The sequence below is a fragment of the Megachile rotundata genome, chromosome 1 (genome assembly GCF_050947335.1).
Source record: "Megachile rotundata isolate GNS110a chromosome 1, iyMegRotu1, whole genome shotgun sequence".
In the NCBI taxonomy this organism is placed as follows: domain Eukaryota; kingdom Metazoa; phylum Arthropoda; class Insecta; order Hymenoptera; family Megachilidae; genus Megachile; species Megachile rotundata.
Window position 1 is genome coordinate 6944648 of NC_134983.1, and position 25319 is coordinate 6969966.

A 25319-nucleotide genomic window follows, 5' to 3' on the forward strand; every position below is an offset into this window, starting at 1 on the left:
GTTTAGGAATTTGGGGATTTAGGAATTTGGCAATTTCGGAATTGGGAAATTTGGGAATTTAGATATTTGGGAATTTGGGAATTTAGGAATTTGGGAATTTGGGAATTTGGGGATTTAGGAATTTGGCAATTTGGGAATTTGGGAATTGGGGAATTTAGATATTTAGGAATTTGGGGATTTGGGGATTTGGGAATTTGGGAATTTAGATATTTAGGAGTTTGGCAATTTAGATATTTGTGAATTTGGGGATTTAGGAATTTGGGAATTTGGGAACTTGGGAATTGGGGAATTTAGGAGTTTAGGAATTTGGGGATTTAGGAATTTGGCAATTTCGGAATTGGGAAATTTGGGAATTTGGGAATTTAGGAATTTGGGAATTTGGGAATTTGGGGATTTAGGAATTTGGCAATTTGGGAATTGGGGAATTTGGGAACTTGGAAATTTGTGAATTTGGGAATTTGGCAAATTGGCAGTTTGGCAATTTGGTAATTTGGGAATTTGATAATTTGAGAATTTTAAGATTTGAAAACTTGAGAACTTGGGAATTTTTAAATATTAAAATATCAGAATTTGGAAATTTACTGTAAACAGAAAATTCCCAAATTCCCAAATTCACAATTTCCCAAGTTCCCAAATTCCCAAATTCCTAAATCCCCAAATTCCCAAGCTCCTAAATTCCCCAATTCCCAAATTCCCAAATTCAGAAATTCCCAAGTTCCCAAGTTCCTAAGTTCCCAAATTCCCAAATTCCCAAATTTAATATTTCACTTTTTTTTTTAGTTATTTCATATTAATCCTTTGCGTTTGAGGGATGACGCTCAGTCACCATTTTATTTAATATAATAATTTGAAATAAGCATTTTTTAATTGATTCTATTATATGACACGTGTGATGCATAAACATAATGTAACAAACAACAGTGTTTATATATTTTTTATTATTATACCTAAATCTTTAACACTAGAACTACCGACATTAAATGCTCGTTTATCGAAGAATGAAAAATAAAATGAAAAGGGAAATAAATAAATACTATAACATCAAGTAACATATAGAACTAGTTTTTACCTCAACAATATATAACAGACATTTCCAAAAAATCACGGCAATAAAATTTTGTAATATAAAATGAGAAATCTGAAACCAGTCATTTTGACTGTTTAGTAGTTCTAGTGTTAAAAAAAATAAATCTTGACGTGACGGTTATTTTACGGTGCTTCTGTCATCAAATCCATCTAACTTTCTATTCTCGAAATCGGTAGTATGCAATATTCATACTAAAATTCATACGCAATAACGTAATGCAATAAAAGGAAAAGGGAGGAAAGAGAAGGGATCGATGAAGGAGAATGAGTTCCAACGGGAAGTCAATTTTTGGTAAAAAGTATCGGATACGCCGCTACAAAACCCTCAGGCGTGTTTGCAAGGAATCGCGCGCAAGCGCTGGCGCGTTTTAAACGATCGTGGAAGGAAGGGGAGCTGGTCACTCGTGTCGCTCCTTTTAAGGCGCGGAACGGCCTTGCAGGTATACGGTTAATTAACAATGAGAACGACAAAACGAGGGAGGTTCGTTGTCTGCTGTGAGATCTTTGGAAAATTCGATTCGCACACGTTCGATCGAAATCAATCGATGAAATGGACGCTGAAATAAATTCCTTTCGTATTACTTTCTTCGATCGGTATAAATATTTTTCTGTTCTTTGAAAATTTTGTAAAAACCTATAATTTTAGTTTGAAATTTTAGTCAAATTACACTTATTCAATTTATCGTTTCGACTTATCGGAATTTTTGAACAGAAGAGGTTCAAGAAACGAAAATCTGTCATGCAGCTTTGTACGATTTTCTAAATAAACCACTTAGAAAAACATTCAATTTTTAAATGTGAATTACTATTAAAAAAACATGGAAACTTATATGATTTTCTAAATATAACCACTTAGAAAAATATTGAATTTTTAAATGTGAGTTAATATTTAAAAAAAAAAATGGAGACTTGTACGATTTTCTAACTGTAATCATTTAGAGAGAAATTTAATTTTTCAATATGAATCAATATTTAAAAAAGATGGAGATATGACCCGTTTTTAACGTCTTGTAATACAGGGTCAGTAGTTGGTGCTTCCACGAAGAAAATTGAGCAAAAAAATTAGGTTGAAAATATCGAATAAAATTCCGTCACGTAAGGCTTGGTTTTCGAGAAAATTGAATTCGATGTTCGTCAAGATATTTGTAAAAAATTCTATTTAGAAAGATGACAATTTGGAAAAGTTCAATATTAAATATTCGTCAAGATATTTATAAGAATATACTGTTTAACGAAATGACAATTTCTAAAAAAGAATTTAATGCATACTATAAATTCACAGAGAGCGAAAGAAATGATTAAAAAGAAACAAAACTTTATAGAGGTTCTCGAGTTATTGAGGGTTGTCTCATTGAAGTGTGCTCGCTTAAACATCTTCAATTATGAAGATGAATAAAATTTTATGGGTGATGAATAATCAAAGTAGTGAAGTATTAACTGTTCACCCCTCAGAAAAGACATTGATCTACGACCCCGGAAAATTTTAAGAAAATCAATATCTTCAGGTTGGAAAATCTTGCTCATTAGAAACACAAGTATTATTAATAATTTCTTATTAATCTCATGAATTTAGTAATTTCGCTAATTTGAAGTAAAACTTCAAATGGACTCATTAAAACTTAAATGGACTTTCAACTTCAATTTAGCCGCCATTTGCAAATATTCAGTTTTTCTTAGCATTGATAAGATAATGGACAATCACAGTGATCTTCAAATAATTATATCAATATACATTCAAAAATTGCTAGTTAAAAATTGCAAGGTCCAACTTTATCATTTTTTACATATAAGAAACTTTTATATTAGTTTTCAAAAGTCCTTAGAAATATTGTCTCTAACAATAACAATAAGATAAAGTTATAACATAAAATACTGTTTAACTCTTCTAATAAAAATTATTCTACGATTACTTCGAGTAAACAATCTGTACAACAAACTTACGCTTTTCCTTTCTTTCTATAACTACCCTAAAATAATTTAACATCCTCGAAGCTCAAGAAACTTACTAAAATCTTATTTGCCTAAAGAACCACATATTTCCTTATTTTCTATTTTTTATCTTGCTTTAATCTGATAAAAGACGTAAGATATCGCTGCAAACACTGGATGCATGTTCAGCAATTATGGAAAATGTACAACATTGTCGTGGATGTTGCGACTACTGAGATTCTATGAGATTTCATTGAACTATGAACGCAGGTAACACGGCAACGCCATTACACGTAGAAGATTTCCGTGCTGGATGTCTCTCTATATGGAAGTGACGTAGCGGTCAGAGTGTGTGTTCTTTGCGGTAACACATGATACACAAGCGTATCCATATTAGGGCTGCGTGTAACAGACGGTTGACCCGATTTCTCTGTCCCTCTGGTTATACTTGAGAAAGAGGAAAATAAAAATGGAAATGTCAAAAAAGAAACAAAATATCAGCGACGTGAGCCAAGGATGATGATCGTCATTGAATCAGTGGGTGATGGCCGTTGTTTCAATGAAATGATCAGATTATCCTTAAAGTCTTTCTGATAAATACGAAAGAACTCATTTTTAGCTTTTTATGTATTTTGAAAATACTTAGTAATAAATTTTCTTGTTCGTTTGGCACATTGAAAATACTTAACAGTAAGTATACAATTAATAACGTAACGATAGGAAATTAAACAATATCTTATGGCTTTTGTAATTAAGGATAAAATTATTATACATATATAGGATATTTCGAAATCATACGAAATTTATTTCTCTTATTTTTTAGATAATAAATGTAATAAAATCTGTAAACTATTATAGACTTGTCTTTGTTTTGTTTTATTTGAACAGATCTTTTTGCTTTAGTATTGTCTAGATGGATACAAATTTCAACGATCTCTATTACACTATTATTAATATACATAATGACATATGTATATATGATTCATATATGTAACAACACAATATAAAATTGTAATGTCAATTTATAGATTAAAGTAGGCTATCGAACAGCAAAATTTAAGAAACATTTAGCGATGAATTACAGTTACATAATTGTAAACTAACAATTGACTGAATTGCCTTTTCTGAAATTTGTCAAAAGTTAAACATCATTGCACTATAATGCACCATAAAATTACGTTTTACATAACATTACAAATAAGACACTAAAAATTTAAAGGTAAATATTTTATGTTACAGATTCCTGGACAACTCCAGACAATGCATTGACCAATACTGGTACAGCATTAATGTAAGTACAAATCGTTTAACAAAATATTTCTGGTCTAACATTAGAAACGCCTGAATAATCGCCAAGAAATCTATACGTACATTGTGCATTCTATTATAATAGAAGATTTAGTTGCAAATTTCTGACATCTTTAAGGTCCGAACAAAACGCAAATACTTATTACAAATATACATTTATTGCGTAATACCTTTTAATATGAATTATGAGATCGAGCATATCATTAGTTTTATTTAATTTCTGAATATAATACTTGATTAGATAAAATTTATTTTGACTTTCAAAATTAATTTACAGCGATGATATTCGAGAAAGAACCTACGAAGAAAGCACCATTCACAGTGGTTTAGAACCAGTTACTAGAACAGTCAACAGAGAATTGGTTTGTATACTATTTTATATTGAAACGACTAAAATCAAAATGGAAAAATATATGAATATATATTTTAGATGTATGGCGATACTACTACGTCTCGTTCGAAACAAACCTCACCCTTACCAGGTACACAACAAAGAGACGTGAAGTACATTCATGAATCTTCGAGTAAGTCTGAAGCAAAAGTATCAAAAATTATTTGCTAAAGTATTTATTTTGAAATTTAATACTCGTTAAATCAAAACGAGGTAACTGGTATAGTAGCAATAAGACCACTGATCTTGAAAAATATCTAACTTAATGACTGGTACTGATAATAATTTATATCATCATAAATATCGTAAAACGCATAATTTATATTTAATTTTAAAATTGATCATACTCTCAAAAAGATTCACAGATAAAAATAATAAATTCGTACAATTAAATCTTTGTTAGAGGAATATTTTCTTTTAACATCAGATTTAGATTTGCCGATCCAAAAGAACTTTATAAGTACATGATACATTAGAAATCTAAAAGTGGACCATCTAAAATTTGATAAAAAAATATCTGCTGAATGGACATTCTTTTGATCATAATAAGAAAAAATATATTTTTCGCGATCATAGCATCTTGATGAATGTTGTAGGTTACCAAACAGAACCAGTACAAAACACACTAACCACAGTACACAGCAGCGCCCAAGAATATGGCAACGTGGAGTATGTGCCAGTTCCATCGCCAACGCCAGCGATACCGATTAACTTGGCACCGGGTCCCAACACGAAAGTAACAACCACCATCAAAACCTACACATACGAGCTACCAGGAGCGCCAGAAACGTATCTGCCAGGTAGCAATGTACCAGGAACTGTTGTGCTACCGGGTGATCAGACTATCACGTACACAATACCGAAAGGTTCAACCTCCGCCACGGATAAGATGGTCACGTATCAAACCGTGACTGAAAATGTTCCACCTAGAACACCAACTAGATACAGCAGTCCATCGCCAGTGACGGACATCACCAAGAAATCCACAACCATACACCAGGAAGCTAAATTCTTCCGCGAAGAACACCACGGTAGTCCACCGGTGCAACCAGTAACTACTTATCACCCTGGCTCTCCTCCGTTGGAAACCAAAACAACAGTAACGCGAAACGAAAAATACTATCAAGTAGATGGCACCTACCCCAATGGACATCCACCAGGTGATCGACCAGATCATCCGAGTGGCCCGATAATTTACCAGAATCAACCGCCTATCATAAACGAGACTCACACCACCATAAATCGGTTCGAAGAACACTATCCTAGCAGGCCACCGTCTAGTGGACGATACCCGACACCCGATAAACCGGGAACACCGGTTAATTATTATACTACATCGCCGCAGACCACCTCACCGCAATCCACCACGACCGTGTATAAATTTTCGAACACGACCACAACTGTACCGCCGAACAAGAATGCTGAGGACCACGAAGTTTTGTTACCGAAACCCTTCCCAACCGGTGGCGTTCAGGTCTATCCTTCCAAACCTGCCACCAAGGAACAGAGTCCTCCTAAAAAACTGGAAGATCTTATGGCGTCATTTTCTGATACCGAGGTAACTTTGTTTTTTAATATATTGACTTGAATGAAAAGTTAAATTTTTCTGAGATGATATTTATTCAATTTTTGTGTTAACACTTTCTTTTATGACAAATGTATATATATATACATAGGAGTTAATTGAAACAAATGGAGCTTTTCAATAAATTTCCCAAAAATTTTCTGCAACTACAACTGTAAAAATATAATAAGAATTGTCACTTCTATATATGTATGATAATAAAATATAAATTGCAAATTATTTGACAAGATGTTTCTTTGTTTAGCGTGAAGTATTAGAGGACATTGAGAAAAGAGAGAAAGGACAGAAAAAGGATTTACCCGCTGTTAAAAAGGAAGTTGACTTTATACCTCACACACCACCCAAAGTGAAAAGTAAAAATGTCGCTGGACCTCCGGTTTATTATCCTCCTGGTTCGGCGGAATTCACTAAAAAGGAAGAATACAGTAGCGGCATGTCTCAATCTGGAGTAAGTAAACAAACTGATATTTTCAACTGAAAATCATTTAATATATAATTGTATAAAAAAATATTAATAAAAAGAAATTGGCATTCTATTTAAAAAAATTGCTACAAGATATTTTGACTAACAAGTGCTAGGGATATAATGCAGTACTGCAATACAAGGAATTATAGTTGAATAACAGTGATTCTACATATATATATTATTCAATTATTCTCTTTTTTATTTTGTAGGGACGATGGGAAAAAGCTAAAGGAAAATATGAATATGAAGCATCTAGTAAAAGCAGGACAAAGACCAGTAGCGGTGGCGGTGTTGTTCCTGTTTGTCTACCCCTTTGTTGTGCCATGCCATGCGTAATTATGTAACTTAACTTAATCAATGTTAACCTGTTAATCGATTAGATAACCGACTAGTTATACCGTACACGAATCTCTATCTAAATTCATCATATATCTTCCATTATGCCGAGATAAAATGTGACAAAAGTCAATATTAAAATTACAATTTTGGAAACTTTTAACTAGTTCAAAAATAAATAATTCCCAGTTCTTCGTTTCCCGAATGTTGTGTGTATATAACACTGAATAAACGTGCGATTAAAATTGATATAATTTTAATTTGACAAGGTTGATAAACAAAAAAGGCCTAATATTAAGCTTTCTTACTTATATAATGTTATTATAAAATCACTGATATTGTAGATTTTATTTTAGTATATATTTCAATATTGTTTTAAATTATTGCTATTTTTGTTTTATGTAATTTTTCAAAACAAAACTGCTGAACTATTAGTAATACAAAATTATTTAAGTTTTTCTTTTTATTATTTTGCTTCTATATATAATGTTAGATGTATCCTGTTGTATATTATCAAGCAACTGGGTTTTGCTAATATCATATCATATCACAACATTATAAGCTAAAAACACTTATTTATTTTTCCTCCAATGTTATTACAAACACTATAATATTTATTACAAACTTTACATTTTCTCATACACTGTATAATACTCTACATACACTTCTCACTTCGCATTAAAATTTTTTAAGATTTGGAACAGTTTTCAATGGTATGATTATAGAATCAAAAATGTAATATTAAAATAGTATAATATGTATTTACATTATGTTACTAAGCATACAAATATCACTTATGTTTTAATTACAAAACATTGCAATGTATGTATTTATACACTTATATATTTGCAAAATTCTATGTTTGAATGAATGGATTTAAAATATTCGAAAAATGTATTAATACAATTATTTTACCAACACATTTTTAATAATTTAAGTCAATCGTAATATAAACAAATATAAATAAAAGTCATAGCCATGATAGTAGGTGCCTTTACTCACGATTAAAAACTTTTTGTAACTATAGAATAATACCGTGAATTATGGTGCTATAATAATGTTAATGATACACAAGAAGTATAAATATAATACAGACTCATTACAATCATGAGCTCATGTATTATGAAATACATAGATAAAAATAATATGTTTAAATATGTGTAAAAATTGTGCCATGTCAATATATCAAATGTGTGTTGATGAATAATAATTTTTATGTTAATAAAGTGTCTGCTCCTTCTATGAGATCATATTTACTTCCCCTACATCGGCATATTCTCAAATAATACTTTCATTAATACATAGTGTACTTTATTGTAATAAATTTGAAGATATGACACCACTTTTCATTTTTAATAAAAATATACAGCATACACAGTAGCGACACAGAATATTGTATCCTGAAAAAATGTTATTATTGCATCTAATTACAATATATTCAAGACTGAAATTCAACCTAATCTACAGTTAATCCTGTGAGTTCAAGTTTTTTGCATTTATGTAATAAATTAAATGTTTAAAATTGATTATATTATCCTTACATTTATAAAGCTATCATACGCGTATGAATCTGCCTCTGCATCCCAAATACATCTTGTACCCATTTTTACCCCAGCACCATGCTTCTCACCCAAAACCACATTTACAATATATTTGTAACGTTTGAAACTTAGTTCTAAAAGTATATAGAACATTATTTAAAATAGGTATACTTTTAGTAAAACTAAGTGGCTTTAAATTTTGAAGACTTGTTTCAGAAATGAAATTTCACCTTTAACTTTTTCTCTAATTAGATCTGCTATATCCTTAGTCCACTGAACAGCTTCTTCAGCGTCATAAGTCTTTGTAGAAAGCTGATCGAATAATACATTATGTATAACTTCTTTAGCGCTTAAAGGTTTAAACCTGTATTCAAAGTATTTGCTACTTTTATATCATAATAATAAACATAATGTTAAAAAATGATTACTATAATAACGATCTTATGAATACATTTTGTTTGTTTGAATAAATCAGTAACATTGATCAATAAAACTACTAAATGAATACTGTTAAATTAAAATGTATATCTTTTTAATTGTACAATTGCAGGGTATATTTAATAAACAAATTTTATAATAAATAAAAATAAAGACACTTGATTCAATCGGCCTAGAAAAATTATGGAAGAAAGCATGACAAATATAATTTATTAAGAAAATTGTACAGATTCAGAGTAAGTTGTTAACATACTTAAAAAATGATAGTTCAACATTGCAAAATAAAAATAAAATTAAATCAAAGTACTTCTCGTGTAGTTGTGGACGTATTTGATAAATCTGAGATGTCACAGCTTCTGCAGCTTCGAGAACTTCTACATTCACCTGTGCTTTTTCTTCTTCTTCTCCTTTTTCTGCGGGAGCTTCACTTTCTGGTGGAGTGGACTCTTTACTCGCAATATTTTCTTCCTCCTCCATTGACTTTAATTTTATGAAATCTCTTTACAAAAAGCAAAATTCTAGCATATGGTCAGGTTATACGAGCTGCACGTTAAAATCAATTCTGAATATAAACGGTCACTAAGACGCTGTTTCCATGCAACGACATAGCGCGAAATTTAAATCGAACAAATTATCGAACGTTTCAAACGCTGAAATTTATTTAAACATTATACCTTAAGATGTTAATAGCACAATTGTTCTCATATTTGTTATTAAAATTAATCATTAAAGTAATTTGTTACTAAAATTTGTTAGTCCTGTTAAATTAAAAATAGGAGAGTATTAAAACACATAAAAATCTGTCTGAGTAGAATAAGTATATTTAATTTATAATTACAACTCTGTAAATTATTTATTTCGACTAATTTTCATAAAGTCGTAACATAATCAAAATTCCCACACAATTGATGCGTTCCCTACATTTGTTTGAACTACACAGTTCAAAATTGTAATACGACACAAAACTAGATTTTATATGTCAAGAAACGCACATTATAATCATATGTATTTCAATCTTGATACGATGTTTACTTTTAAACTTGTGTCCCCATACATCTCACATGAAATGTATTAGCGTTCTTGTATTTAATAGAACGGAAGATACAAACGATATCCTTATCGCTGAACGCAAAACAATTGCAAACTTCGAACAGTTTCGGTTCAAACATTTTGAAGTACAAAGTATTCCTATCTGATCTTTGCTTTTAAGCCCTAACAAGGTTTACAACAACACACTACAAAGTTTTCATCGTCAATTACACGATATTGGTAATTCTTATAAGTGACGATGTCCATCTCCCGTAGTTGATTTGTGTGTTCGTAAATTTTTCGGATTACTGGCGGGAGACTTGGGATATTTGCAGCTGCAGCAATTTCATCGTAATATGCCCATTGTCTGTCCTTTAGCTTACTAATATGCCTGAGCTGTAAAAAGAACATAATTTTATATATTGGACAAAATTCTGAAAAACTTTACTGTTTGTACGCTTTGTACTCTTTACTCTTTACTGTTGTTTAGCTTTAGTTTTCAAGATTTCAAGAACAAAGTTTTGACACTGCTTATAAATTAAAAATGAAATCTTCATTGGTAAATATCTTGAATATGATCTTTGTTAAACATCTTGATCTTTTACAAATAATATTGCGTCACATGAGAATCAAATATTTATACAAGTCTTCTACGCGTGCTCTAGTGATAATCAAGATGTAATTTATATATTATACGTACCGGAATACCCTGATCGAGGAGAGCCTTTTTCTCAGCTTCGTATTCTTGGCGCATCTTCTCGCAAGAAGGTAACCGAACGCGACCCTCAAGAATACCCAAGATATATTGAGCCTGCAGATGAAACATGGGGAAAGGAATGACAAGTCCTGGTAGACCCATTACAAATAAATTCGGGTAATCGGTGTGTATCAGGTGCTTGTACATTGGCTCGACGTGATTGTCAGTCGTTGTTATTCCAACTTTAGCTGACACAAAGGGATACGTGAATTTATAGCCTAGAAAGGTCATTGCAATTTTAGTATTAATTAACACTTGATTTCAAAGGTCAGGGTCCTACCGATGGACTAACTCCATTCTTCAACTGTAGTAAGATCCAAAACTTTACTTTCTCTGTTGGATTAAATTTAATTAAAAACAAACTAGCATTAAATTATTTTTAAACGACATTTTAATTTAAATATGTTCAAGATCTATTATAAAAAACTGAAGAAATGAAATAAAATTTTATCAACTTTAATGACTTTGGACCTCGTTGCATGTAATAATAATGTTTTAGTTCATCAAAAAAAAGAATAAAATCGTGTATTAATATTTTTAATGATCCAAAAGTATGTGATAGAGATATTTATGTTGGTATACGACTCTCAGCAGAGAAAGTGAATTAGATGTTTCTTTGTTTACTTCAGGCCTGAAGGGAATTCGACAGGGCCCTGACAATGCTCATTTACTTATGTATAATTAATTTTGGGATACCTCAAGCACTTATATGTACGAAGGAGATCAAGTCATTTTACCGGTGCAATATATGAAGCTGTCTACTTCGGCCGTGGAACCATCACGGAAGATGAAAATGTTTCCTTGGATCGATTCGATTCCGGGCCTTTCTTCCGTGTGTTTCAATATTCTTGAATCCACCGGATCCGGTAAATTGTGGCTTAAATATATCTGCGACATTAAACAATTCTTAGTTAAAATACAACTCTTATAAAAGTGTTTATTATAATAAAATATTAATGGTCCTAATTATTTGTCACATAATATAATTAAGTTTAATATTTTTCTTAAGTGTAACATTTCTTTTAGTTTTTTTCAGCTTCTTGTGTCAAAGAAATTTGACTTTGTGCTTAAAAGGTTACGCTGTTTAATAATTATTTTTCTACAGGAAGTAATTTGTGCAAGTTCAATGTTTAGTTGAATAAAAAAATTAGTATTAATTAATTCTATTATACTATATTAATTGAAATTAGGTGGAATTTATAGCAGAGAAGAATTACAATATTTTTATATCTATATTTTCTGTAAACAGCACAAATGGACTCATTAATTTATAAACATGATAAAAACATTTTGTGATAAATTAATTGCGAGTAATTTATTCGTAAAAGATAATAAGTATTTACTTTTCATACATAAGCTTCATTGAGCTTCAAGTTGATTACAGAAACGTTTTAAAACGTTCTATTTGCAAAATTAAGGAAAATAAAAATGATAAAATAGAAGAAATAGGAATTTGTTTTGTGCAATATTTTGTGTACCTTTTCTGCATATTGCGAGAGCTCAAGAGCGATATCGATACCAGACCAAGATGCACCGAGGATGCAGACTTTCTTTCTGGCGTACACTTCCGGTATCCTGTACTGATGACTATGTATACATTCGCCAGGGAAACTTTCAATACCAGGAATGTGTGGAATATGACCTACAGTGTAATGACCATTACACAAGACCACAGCGTCGAACGTTTTAGTTGTTTCTACTTTGCTTTCCAAGTCCTGGTAAGTGACCATCCATATTACTTGGTCGTTTGGCAATTTTTCTGGCTCCACGTGTTTTACCAGTGTATTTAACTGAAAATTAATATTGACTTAAAATAAGTGAATAAATTAATATTCATAACGTACATTAAAAAGAATATTTTATCATTTTGCAATTTGTATATTATTTTTCTTTGAAATAAAAATGATTGAAAATTGATTATCTAATTTTACGAATAGTTTTATGTGCTAAAAGGATAAGTATATGTATACAAAACGATTTGCGCAAATGAAATTCGTTTATAGTTATTGTCTGCATTTGGTTCGAGGTAGATTTAAACAAAAAAAATATTGAATGATATAAAAATACGTTATAGTATTCTTCTAGAGAATATAAATATAAAAATATAACTTGAAAGAATGCAAATGTACTGCTTCTATTTAAACATAATTGCATACTTTCTTAGATAAGAAAAGAATAAGGTACAATATGTGTAAAAATAATCACTGTTGAGATGATTGAAAATCGTGACAGATATTGTATATAAATTTTCGAAGAACTATAATAGATTTTGAAATACCCCAATTTGCAAATTTTCGAACTTCTAAATCTCTAAACATTCAAATTTCCAAATTTTCGAAGTTCTAAGTTTGTAAATTTCTAAACTTCTAAATCTCAAAATTTGAAAAAATCTCAAAATTCGTAAATCTCAAAATTTCGGAATGTCAAAATTCCTAAATTCCTAAATTCCTAAATTCCTAAATTCCTAAATTCCTAAATTCCTAAATTCCTAAATCCCTAAATCCCTAAATCCCTAAATTCCTAAATCCCTAAATCCCTAAATCCCTAAATCCCTAAATTCCTAAATCCCTAAATCCCTAAATCCCTAAATCCCTAAATCCCTAAATCCCTAAATCCCTAAATCCCTAAATCCCTAAATTCCTAAATCCCTAAATCCCTAAATCCCTAAACCCCTAAATCCCCAAACCCTTAAATCCCTAAGTCTCTAAATCCCTAAAATTCCTAAATTCATGAATTTCTAATAGCGCAAACCTCACAATTTTAAATTCTTATATTCCCAAATTTTGAACTGCACAAATTCCCAGATTTTTAAACTTCCAACTGCTCAAATTTTCGAATTTCAAATTTTTGAAAAAACCAAAGTTTCAACTATACAAAGGGTAAAACTTGAAACCTTAAACCTTTAAATTTCCAAATCCCAAATTTCTAAATTTCAAATTTACTTATTGTGGCACAACTTTAAAAAATAAGTTCTAGCATCTTATTTTTTATGAAAATTGCACAGAAATTTTAATTTTATCTGTATACGTTTGAATTGAATTTTAGATTAAATTTTACCTTTATATGAGGGTACAGGTTAAAATGTTTTGCATAATCCCCGAGGTACTCTCGAATCACGCTGTGATGAACAAACGACGGCCCTTCATCATGCTTCATTGGAAAATCAGGTATTTGCATTATTTCTCGGGGGAGATTTGTTCTGCAATAAAGTTGAATGAATAATTAAACGTTAAATATCAAACGTTGCAACAATTGTATTTTCAACTTATTAGTCAACCTATTAAAGTTAATTGCCTTTACCTAAATCAACCATGGAACACCAAATGGAATACTGTACTTTTAATTTAAAATTAATAATAATTTGATCTATTATCGTTTGATATATCAACTTGCATAATCGCAATGCTAATTACGTTGATAGAGTGATTACAAAATGCAAGAGTACCGCAGATAATATAAAATAACATTAACTGACTTATGATTTATGTTATCGAGCTTCATATGCGCAATAAGTAATATGTGCATAATTTAATGGATAATGATGCTTTCTTTAACCTTTAGCAATATTGCAACCGTAGCATACCCAGCAAATAACCATAATCGTGTACGAAATATCAGTGGAAAAATATCGTGTTATCGAAATAAAGATTTTTTAGGTTTTGAGTGAACAAGTGTACTTGGAAAATTCTAGTTTTCATTTTGCTTGTAATTGTGGATACTTAAATGATGTTTAAAGATTTTTAAATTAGGAATATGGGGTGGTTTCAATATTTTTGTGAAAATTTTATTTTTGTATTTTATTTATGCTATGCTATTTGGGGTGTTTATGGCAACGGCAGCAGTTATGAATATTTTGGAAAAAATAAGGAAGAAGAAATTTTACTATCTTCTCATGATCAACGTAATGAAATTTTCTTATTTTTGTAATAAGTTTGAAGGAGTGCATAGTTTAATTGTCTTAGGAAAATTGTATTTTGTTTGCATGATTCTTTGGAATATTCCGCGTAAAAAAGTATAAGTAAAAAAAGTGATATGATGTTATCAATTTTTGTATGAAATATTTCATTATTAAAATATCTCATGAATCTTTAATTTATTTTTAACGTTATAACATCATTTGTATTTTTCATTATACCTGAATACCCTTTTCAGCGAATTATTCCAAAAAATCGATTCGTGCAAAGAACAATATCCATTCAGAAAATTGAAGGTTATATTTCTCGAAGAATGTTGCAAATATAAAAAATTGTATCTTATGTTGAATGCGAAAAGTTAGTAAAGCAGTAAATAAAACATGTTCCATTTTTTTCACATGTTTACAAGAAAAACGTGAACACCGTGTATGAAGTACAATTCAATGGTCAAAGTATTTGCCCTTATCTTCTATGACCTTCTGGTTACGTACATTAGATGCTTAAATCAACACTTAATCTATTAATTTACAACATAACGAATATACGTAGAATAAAGTGATACGTCCACAATATAATAATATAATAGAATTTGAAAGGACTAAAATAATCTTTTATGCAAAAAACTTTGAAATTTGATTTCTACAAGCTGGATATAGTAGTTGAATATAACAAATTGAAGATGGATGTACTAGTTTAATATAACAAATTGAAGTTGGATGTACTAATTTAATATGATAAATTCAAGTTAAATGTACAAGTTTAATATAACAAATTGAAGTTGGATGTATTAATTTAATGTAATAAAATGAAGTTCAGTGTACAAGTTTTACATATCAAATTGAACTTGAATACACTAGTTTAATATAACAAATCGAATTTGAATACACAAGTTTAATATAACAAATTCAAGTTGGATGTACTAATTTAATATGATAAATTCAAGTTAAATGTACAAGTTTAATATAACAAATTGAAGTTGGATGTATTAATTTAATGTAATAAAATGAAGTTCAATGTATAAGTTTAACATATCAAATTGAACTTGAATACACTAGTTTAATATAACAAATCGAATTTGAATATACAAGTTTAATATAACAAATTCAAGTTGGATGTACTAATTTAATATGATAAATTCAAGTTAAATGTACAAGTTTAATATAACAAATTGAAGTTGAATACACTAGTTTAATATAACAAATCGAATTTGAATATACAAGTTTAATATAACAAACTCAAGTTGGATGTACTAATTTAATATAATAGATTGAAGTTAAATGTACTAATATAACATAACAAATTGGAGTTAAATGTACTAATTTAACATAACAAATTGAATTTGAATATACAAGTTAAAAATAACAAATTAAAATTGTATGTACTAATTTAATATAATAAGTTGAAGTTGAATATATTAGTTTAACAGAACAAATTGAAGTTGGATGTACTAACTTAACCCCTTAACTTAAACTTTGGAAGGCAATTGTGTCATTCACAGTTCACTAATTTTTGCTACAACTTGAAGACAAATAAAGAAAATTGAAAGTTAATCACGTTATGTATTCAATGATGATTGATTGTAAAGAATATAATCAGAATTGAACGCAAAATTCAGTTACGAAATTATGAGTCAGATTTGTCATGCATGAACTACAAGGTGCGTCACGAGTGTGACGCGATATTCTAGGGCAAAGTGTTAATATAATATATTGAGGTTAAATGTACTAATGTAACATAACAAATTGTAGTGAAATGTACTAATTTAACATAACAAATTGAAGTTAAATATACTAGTTTAATATAATAAATTGAAGTGCAACATTGAATATCATTTTGATCAACGAATTTAGTTGGAATCAGAAAATAAAATTCTATTATAGTTTTCAGCTGTGTACGTATATGCATATCTCCTCCATCTGAAATTCCGATAAAAATATCTAATAATCCTTCCAGCATCATTTTCCTTCAATAACTTTAAAGATCCCTCACACACCATATAAAATTGTATATTTCGCCATTTCCTATACACATTGACGATACTTTTAGGCGACCTTCCCCTTCTGAATCATTATGATTCCTTTTTGCAACATTGCATTAAGGTCAACCTCTAAGGCAGAATCGCTGCCTTCGATGACTACGCTTACATTTACAAAAAACAGTGAAAAATGGCAATTTATCATATCATACAATATCGACATCACTGTTTCATTATGACCACATTAAAAACAAAGTTCCAGAAAGTTTTCTACGTTTCATAACACCGATTGTTATCTTGCAAATATTATTGTAATGCTTATCAAACATTTGCCAATGAAAATGACGCTATTCTTGCGCAAAACAAACGAATTTCGGTTCAGCTTCCTATTTGTCATGCGATCGAGCAATTTATTGACCAAGCATCGAACTCTTTTAGCGTTTCCGGAATCTGTTAATAAAAACGATCACATTTCGTTACTATGTCAAGGAGCGTATCACGTGTCAGCAGTTTATCGCAACCGACTAGACTGAGTAGAATTCAACCATCGTCATCACTATACATACTTACAAATGACACGTAAACAAAGATTACTGAACGTCCTACATTTTATGGAGACGAATTATCCCAATTGCGAAAGGTATTTACTGAGCTCTGACGTTTTTTTAATGGAGGAAGAACTTTAGGAGAGTGATAAATAACGAAAAACTGAAGTGCACTTGGGAAGAAACGATATTGGAGATTAGGTAAAATCGGTATAGTAATGAGAGGGTGTGAGCAACGGGATTTGGGGAAATTGGGAATTTGGAGTATTATGAATTCTGGTGTTTAGGTACTCGGGTCATACTTGTTTAGATATGTGGGAGTTTTGAATTTTAGAAATTTAGTTATTTAGCGATGTAGGACTTTAGACATTTATAAATCTAGGAATTTAAGTATTTAGGAATCTAGGAACCTAGGAACCTAAGAATCTAAAAATTAAGGCATCTAGAAATCTAGGAATCTACAAATCTAATAATCTTATAATCTAATAATGTAGGAATCTAGGGATCTAGGAATCTAGGGATCTAGGGATCTAGTTATCTAGGGATCTAGGAATCTAGGAATCTAGGAATCTAGGAATCTAGGAATCTAGGAATCTAGGAATTTAGGAATCTAGGAATCTAAAAATTTAAGAATCTAGGAATCTAAAAATTTAAGAATTTAGAAATCTAGGAATCTATAAATCTAATGATCTAATAATTTAAGAATCTAGAAATCTAGGAATCTATAAATCTAATGATCTAATAATTTAAGGATCTAGGGATCTAGGGATCTAGAGTTCTAGGAATCTAGGAATCTAGGAATCTAGCGATTTAGGAATCTAGGAATCTAAAAATTTAAGAATCTACAAATCTAGGAATTTACAAATCTAATGATCTAATAATTTAAGAATCTAGGGATCTAGGGATCTATGGATCTATGGATCTATGGATCTAGGGATCCAGGAATCCAAGAATCTAGTAATCTAGGAACCTAAGAATATAAAAATTTGGGAATATATAAATCTAGAAATTTGGAAATTTTGAAGTTTAGAAATTTTTAAATTTGTAATTTTGGAAATATAAAAATCTGAAAGTTAGGGAAATTTGGGTATTTGAGGATTTTAAAACTTGACTACCTGAAAATTGGAAATTTGAAAATTTAGAAATTCTGAAATTTGGAGATTTTGAAATTTAGGAATTTAGAAATTTAGAAATTTAAAAATTTGGAAATTTGAAAATTTACGAATTTATAAATTTAGAAACTTAGTAATTTATGATCGACCGCTACTACTACACACAATTTGCAAACAAACACGTTACACTTCAGCTAAGCATCAGTGTACAAAACTTTTCTATTAACAAATATACTATTTGTTGCAGGAGGCAACAAAATACGTAAGCCCGTCACTGTACACACAGAGAAAATTACAATGATATTCTCTATATATCTTTAATTTTTAAGTTCTTCGAATGACTTCATATGTTCATTGTTATTACGTCCAGTTATCGAACCACGATTCTTTCATTCACCCGATGACGTTCACAAAGTAAAAGTGTATCACGAGTATTGTTGCTCTTCGAGGAAGATAAGTGCACTCCTTTTTCTTTAGTTAGTACATCGAAAATTTGTTGCTTGAGTAGTTATCAGACGTTATCGAGTACATAATTCATTAACGTCGACTGTACGTCTGTTTATTGCTGTAATATCAAGGATAACTGTGTCATTTGTACGTAAAGAATCATTGTAATAGTTCTATACAAAAGTACTATCAGAAACTAAATATTTAATGTGTGCAGTGGTTTTTTATCTGAACAAATGTTACTACATGTGTATTTTGACAAAAGCTTAATAATTTCTGTAATTAAGAATTAGAAATTTGCTGGGAACTTCATTTTGATGTTAATCGTTGTGTTAATTGTTTCAAGTACTATCACAAAATCAATCTTCAAAATAATTATTAAAACGTTTATAATTAATGTGTGTAAGGTATCGTATTATACTTTATAGTATAATAGTATTGTAATAATAGTATAATTAGTATAATAGTATTTAGTGTCATGCTATCGTATGCTGCTTAAAGAAGATATACTACATGAAGGTACCACATTTCTGATACCCCAACAAAATTCCACAATTTTTTATCATTTTTCTATGGTAAAATTTGAATTGACAAATTTAAACTTCATAAGTCATCTTAGGTTACGCGAGCAAAATTTATATCATCTACTAACATAATTTTTAGCCAATTCAATATATTTTTTATTACAGTTAGTCGCAAAGTTTGGTCATAGTTTTTCCCAGAGAAAAAGAGCTGACAATCCATGTCCACGATACATCTGGGTACATTTTTCCCTATTTACAATTGAGTTAACATAAAATCCACCAGAGTAATGTTTACTTACTTTAAAGTTAAATATAAAATTGTAATAAGAACAACTGAACAATAAGACCTAGATAAATATACACGTTATCTTCATAAAAATCAATAGATATTTCAAGAAAATTTTGAAAATGTTCATAACCCTTTGCACTCGATAATTTCCTCTAAGAGGACATTTTAACACTAGAAAGACTGAAACTTTGATTCATTTTGACTGCTTTGGGGCAATATAGGTATAACACATATATATATACCGGAAATGAAGGAGGGTGGAGGTAACTACAATTATTAATAAACGCATTTATATGTTGTACAAAAAGTCACAAAATTCTAAGAAGCTGTGTTATTCTATACACAATTGTTTTTCTCATTGAAATTGAAAAGCAGTCAAAATGACTGCCTTAGGCAATCTAGTGTTAAATAGCAAAATAAATCTGCGAATGCAAAGGGTATAAATAAGAAGTCTGCAAAGCGGTCATTTAACCACTTTGGTAGTTTTAATTAAAGATACAATTGAAGAAGGATAAATAACTTGTTGCTAACCTCAGATTCTTATACATGCTGCTATGAACAGGTAATCCATGTTTGTCGACATCGGTTTCGTCCGTATAGACCCATGTTCCGCCAATCTGATCGGTTTGTTCAAATAATGTGACACTGTACGTGTCTAACCTGGTGGCTGCATGGCGAGCAACCACTAATCCGGCCACACCACCACCGATTATGGCAATTCTGGTTTTACTGCTTGGCATATTGTCGACAGGAAACCCCTTCAAATCTATGGAAAATAAAGTTAATGAAGCGATAGGACGTTTTTGCGATAGAACCTCGACTTGCTTTGGCAATTTTAAAAGAATGCTGAAATTGCTGGCTTGCGTAAGTTTCCAGGTGAACCGGGTAATGTCGAGTTGATCGAATTCTTAATGCACTGGGTGATTCGGAACGAGTAATAAACCTTGATACATTATTATTGTCGTTACTAATTTTTGTTAGAGAGCTATATGTGAACGTAAAGGTACATTACCTATTAGTTGCAGAAATAATAAATTTTTGCATAATAGATGAATGAAAGATATCGACTCTTCCGAAAATTAAAGTTAAAATTAAATTATATTAAACTAATAGGAAAAGTATGACCGAAATGGGATCAAATAAACTTTCGTATATATATTTATATTTTTATTTTATTAATTCTTTCATTGCAATATTTATATGATTGCTACATTTGTTAGCTGTGCTGATTGCTGAGTTAATATTACCGGATAAATTTACTTGTTTGGAAACTACAGTAAAATTTATTTTTACCACCTCAATGATTGATGTATTCAGGATTTTTTTAATTATGAAAAAAGACTTTTGAAATTTAATGTAGGAAACTAGTAATAGACGAATTTGTGATATTTTAACCATTTAAATAATAAGGGTAATTCGTAACGTTGTGTGAAAAATATAATTACGTTTCGATAATTTCATTGATAATGAAATGAACAATTTGTTTTACATTATAAAAAAATTTCGTAATATATTATTTTGTGTAGCATTTCTACAACACATTGCAAGAAGGGATTGATCATTCCATTTCTTCCGTATAATAAATAAAAAAATCGGAAGTGCAATCATTGGTAATTATTTAAAACATTATGACTTAATATAATTTGCAAAAAATTATATGTACACATCGAGTATACATCGATAAAATTTTATCAATTATATTCAATAATATTACCCCGTTTATTATATTTAAAATTAATATTTATTTCTTATGATATTAAATCGATTATGTTATACTTGGTTTTAGAAACTGATTCGTTCTCTTTTTCTACCCTGAAGTAACATAGATGGTATAATTTCTTTGCTTGACATGCATGGTTTCTTTTTAATTTGAAGCCAAGTAACATTTCACGTGATAGCTTAGGCTGTATTTCTAATCGTGATCACAGTAGGGTTATTTGCAATTTTAATTACATTCGAAATTGTTTTTCTTTTTTATATGGCAAACACGTCAGTTAAACTGTACAATTGTAGATAGTTGAATAATAATTTTTAACAAAATTCTGTATGATATTGAATTTCTTCGATTCATCCAGCAGAAATTTGCAGAGTTTATCTAGAATGATTAGCTAAAAAATAGTCAGACGAATTAGAGGAAAATAGTCTGTTAGGTGAGCTTAGAAATGTTTAAAAGAAACGTTTATTAATTGATTTGTAATATAACATCCTCATCGTAAGAAAATGTACCGGCAATAATTAATATCAAAGTTTTCAAATTAATATAAATATAAAGTATTAATATTACTGAGCACACTGGGTGTAGAGTGTATAAGAGAATATTTATTAAAAAATAATTGTTACATATGTGGTATGATATTTAGTGTATTATTATTTGTCTCAAGTGGAAATTTAATAAGTGTATTTTAATTTAATGGATTTTCATGTTAAGATGAAGCTCATTAATTTCTTATTTGTAAATCTAACGATACAATTGTTAATTAATTGATGACAGAACTCTGTACTATTAGAAATGTCATTTCTTTTATTATTATTTTATATGAACTGCATCAAGTTACCTACTCTTATTGTTTCTATTGAAAGTGAAGAGAATCATTCTACCGAATAAGTTAAGTTCTACATTTACAAATAAAATCAATGTTGCAAATAACTGTTTTTGTTCACAAAAATAATTTCCAAAGAATTATTTCCACGCAAGACATTAAATATATTACATAAATGTACATTATTATTATCTTTCACTAGATATTAAAAAAATGACAGTAATTGAACAGATGAGGAACGACTGCATCGATTTTAATAACCTTCATATATGTCTGTCGAAATTTTTATTGTATAATTATTATACATATATATAGTATACAGAAAACACCCAGCTTGATTTTATATGTACTCTATTTTTTTCTGAAAAAATCTCGAATAAAAAGATTTATATATTGCAAAATTCAGGAAGAGTTATGTCCATCTTAATTCGATAAGGTTAACCTCGACATTAACCTTGCTGCGAATCACTGTATTATAAACTTCAAAAGTTAAAGACTCATTGAAGAGTACTTATGTTCTATATAGAATATTTGTATAAATTGCAAATAGAAAATGTTTGTGTTTAAAATAACAGAATGAAATTTGATTAGAGACGTATTAAACTTTTCTTACGCCTTTAACTCTTTGGGGCACGGTGGGATTAAAAGTGTCCCGCCTTTTTGATGTATTTCACGGCATGGTGGGACATTTTTAGTCCCACCATTTTTAGTCCCTACTGCAAGAAATCTTGCAGTAGCTGCATGTGCATAGGTTTATATTTCGCCTTATTTACGTAAAGCAGTTGGTAATGTTTTCAAATAATGTTACAAATGTATTCATTGTGTTAGCAACATTCAACATGCAATTACCGACTGAGCAATTGTTATAAACGGAAGGTTAATTGCACTCAAATTTTTTTCTTAGTTCCATCTTAGAAATCACAGAGGTAAGTTAATTTCTATAAAAATTAGTTCTTCATAAGCGAGTAACGATTTTTGTAATATAAATCAATGGTTAAATTTGTTTGCAAATGATGAAAGTATAGTGGGATTTCATTTGTCCAACCATACAACTTGTGGAGTAATACAGAAAACAATTTTTCTTTATTGTTTATGTTGTATATTCTTAAAAATTTAATTAATTGTTACTATTTTGTTATATTTTTACATAATGTTCTACCTTTATTAATAAAAATATACCAGTTTTGTTTCATTTAAAACCCAATAAAATTCCTGTGCAATATGGGTCTATTTTTGATCTGAAATCCTGTGCCTCAAAGAGTTAAATTACAAAATGTAGTAGTGAAAATGTTTTTGCACGTGTCTTTGGCACGACCGAAAAATTTGGGGTTCTAGATATTTGGTGACGTTGGAATTTCAAGTTAGAAACGTTTTGAGACGTTGTGATTTGGAGATGTGAAGATTTACAAGTCTGCGAATTTGGAAATCTGTGAATTTTGGAGATTTGAAAATTTGGAGATGTAGAAAATATTGGAGATACAGTACAGAAATTTATTTTGGGACGCCAGAATTTTTGGGGATCTAGAAGTTTAGGAATCTACAAATTTGGGGATCTAAAGATTTCAGGACTAAGAAATTTGGGGACATTGAGATTTAGGGATTTGAGGATTAGGAGATGTAACGTTAGAAGCATTTATAATTTTGGGGGACCAAAATTTGTGGGGATCTAGAAGTTCACAATTCTACAGATTTGAGGATCTAGTGATCTGGAGACCTTGAGATTCGAGCATTTGAAGACTTGGGGCTGTAACTATAGAAACATTTATAAATTTGGAGTTCCAGAATTTTCAGGAACTTAAAAATTTAAGAATCTACAGATTTGAAGACCTAGAAATTTAGAAATTTAAAAATTTCAGGACCTAGAATGTATGAGGTTCTACAAATATGTAGACCTTCGGATTTAAAGATGAAACAATGTGTGAGCCTCGAAATTTGATAAATCTAAAATTTTGAGATCTAGGAATTTAAAGATCTTTGGTGATTCAGAAATTAACGAATAGAGATATTCGCAAATTTGGGTAGTTAAGAAAATTTCAAAAGTACAAAAATTGAAAAATTTACAAATACAAAAACTTGAAAATTTAGGAGCCAAAAGTACTAAAACTTGGAGATTTAAAAATTCCCTTTACAAGTGTATTCTTCTAAAGGAAGCTTAGTTTGTCCTCGAGTATACACTACATTATAAACATAACTGTACTTATTTCCAGAAAGAAGACTAAGCAAGGGTAAAACGTAAAAGACAGGAAAATATTAACCAAAACATCGTAAACATGTCAGACAACAAGATAATCAAAGGTAAACTAATTACCAAAATTACACATAATAACTCTATCAGTGGAACCCACACTTTTAACTAGTAGTGTATTTCCACAGTCCATAAAATATAGGAAACAAGTGATAGCAACGTCGTCCTACATACGATTGTTTTCACACTTCTATCACTAATCAGAATAAAAATTCACTTGCCAGCAAAAATGATTTCCTACATTATAAAATATTCAACAAGATAACGTTACATAGAAAAATTAACGAAGTTTATAAAACAAGCGTTATCGAAGTTCATTAAGAGGTTTAAAAAATCATTAAAACTTGTATCTCGTCGAAAGAATTCAAAAAAACAATGACACACGTTAAATGCACGTCCCTAATCACACGCGTGTCCGATAAATCTGACGCAATCAGTATTCAAAATTATATCGAAACATCCACTAACTTGATACTTACATCTCTCAAAATTTTAAGCGATTCTTCTCAGACGAATATCCGAACTTTTGTAACACCGTAAACTCGTCGATCGTCTGAGATATTCGTAAAGTCTGAAGAGATATTCGTAAACTTAATAACTTAAATTCCGATAACGAAGAATGACAGATATTCTTCACAGACAGAAAATTGTTGAATAATTAAAATCGTTTCGTGATAAGCAGCGAGTAACGATAGAGCACAAGTTGCGCGTGGCGAAGATAAATATACGTTAGACGTCAGTGACAATGAGAACGATGCACCAGAAGAAAACTAATCCCTGCCGGCTCGTTCAGAAGCTGAATGAAGACTGTCCATCCGAAAGCGAGCAGTTTCTTGCAACAGCCAACTTCCCCTCCGAAGAT

The 25319-nt window shown here is 30.1% G+C and overlaps 3 protein-coding genes across 6 annotated transcripts in view; 1 reads left to right on the plus strand and 2 right to left on the minus strand.

Annotated features, from left to right (window-relative positions):
- Positions 1-8341, plus strand: part of LOC100883944 (uncharacterized) — a 32328-nt gene extending 23987 nt beyond the window's left edge. For all 3 annotated transcript variants that reach the window (XM_012279381.2, XM_076535972.1, XM_003700611.3), the window contains 6 exons: positions 4255-4306; positions 4601-4685; positions 4754-4847; positions 5311-6272; positions 6544-6747; positions 6975-8341. In XM_012279381.2, coding sequence (XP_012134771.1) covers positions 4255-4306; positions 4601-4685; positions 4754-4847; positions 5311-6272; positions 6544-6747; positions 6975-7109 — 1532 coding nt within the window. In that variant the 3' untranslated portion in view covers positions 7110-8341. The remainder of the gene's footprint in view (positions 1-4254; positions 4307-4600; positions 4686-4753; positions 4848-5310; positions 6273-6543; positions 6748-6974) is intronic.
- Positions 7693-9746, minus strand: LOC100882796 (dynein light chain Tctex-type protein 2B). Its single transcript, XM_012279383.2, has 4 exons — positions 9388-9746; positions 8873-9006; positions 8643-8776; positions 7693-8501 (listed from the first exon to the last, which is right to left on the minus strand). The coding sequence occupies exons 1-4, from the start codon at positions 9555-9557 to the stop codon at positions 8454-8456; spliced, it is 486 nt and encodes a 161-aa protein (XP_012134773.1). The 5' UTR covers positions 9558-9746; the 3' UTR covers positions 7693-8453.
- A 137-nt stretch (positions 9747-9883) lies between these two features.
- LOC100883835 (uncharacterized) lies at positions 9884-25270 on the minus strand. 2 transcript variants are annotated; one of them, XM_003700610.3, is made up of 7 exons: positions 24937-25270; positions 20204-20438; positions 13924-14065; positions 12345-12656; positions 11604-11754; positions 10810-11084; positions 9884-10505 (listed from the first exon to the last, which is right to left on the minus strand). In XM_003700610.3, exons 2-7 carry the CDS (start codon positions 20410-20412, stop codon positions 10293-10295), a joined length of 1302 nt encoding a protein of 433 aa, XP_003700658.1. In that variant the 5' UTR covers positions 20413-20438; positions 24937-25270; the 3' UTR covers positions 9884-10292. The 2 variants fall into 2 exon arrangements, with proteins under 2 accessions (XP_003700658.1, XP_012134770.1); XM_012279380.2 differs by lacking the exons at positions 20204-20438; positions 24937-25270 and adding an exon at positions 14167-14187.
- Between the last annotated feature and the right edge of the window lie 49 nt (positions 25271-25319).

Excerpts from the sequence above, each read along its gene's own strand:
- LOC100883835 (XM_003700610.3), bottom strand. The coding sequence starts at position 20,412 with ATGCCAAGCAGTAAAACCAGAATTGCCATAATCGGTGGTGGTGTGGCC. Across the intron at positions 11,085-11,603 it reads CAGCTTCATATATTGCACCG|GCTATAAATTCACGTATCCC; the intron begins GTAAAATGACTT and ends TGACCTTTCTAG. Across the intron at positions 10,506-10,809 it reads TCCTCGATCAGGGTATTCCG|CTCAGGCATATTAGTAAGCT; the intron begins GTACGTATAATA and ends TTCTTTTTACAG.
- LOC100882796 (XM_012279383.2), bottom strand. The coding sequence starts at position 9,557 with ATGGAGGAGGAAGAAAATATTGCGAGTAAAGAGTCCACTCCACCAGAA. Across the intron at positions 9,007-9,387 it reads CGTCCACAACTACACGAGAA|GTTTAAACCTTTAAGCGCTA; the intron begins GTACTTTGATTT and ends CTTTGAATACAG. Across the intron at positions 8,777-8,872 it reads AATTAGAGAAAAAGTTAAAG|AACTAAGTTTCAAACGTTAC; the intron begins GTGAAATTTCAT and ends ATATACTTTTAG.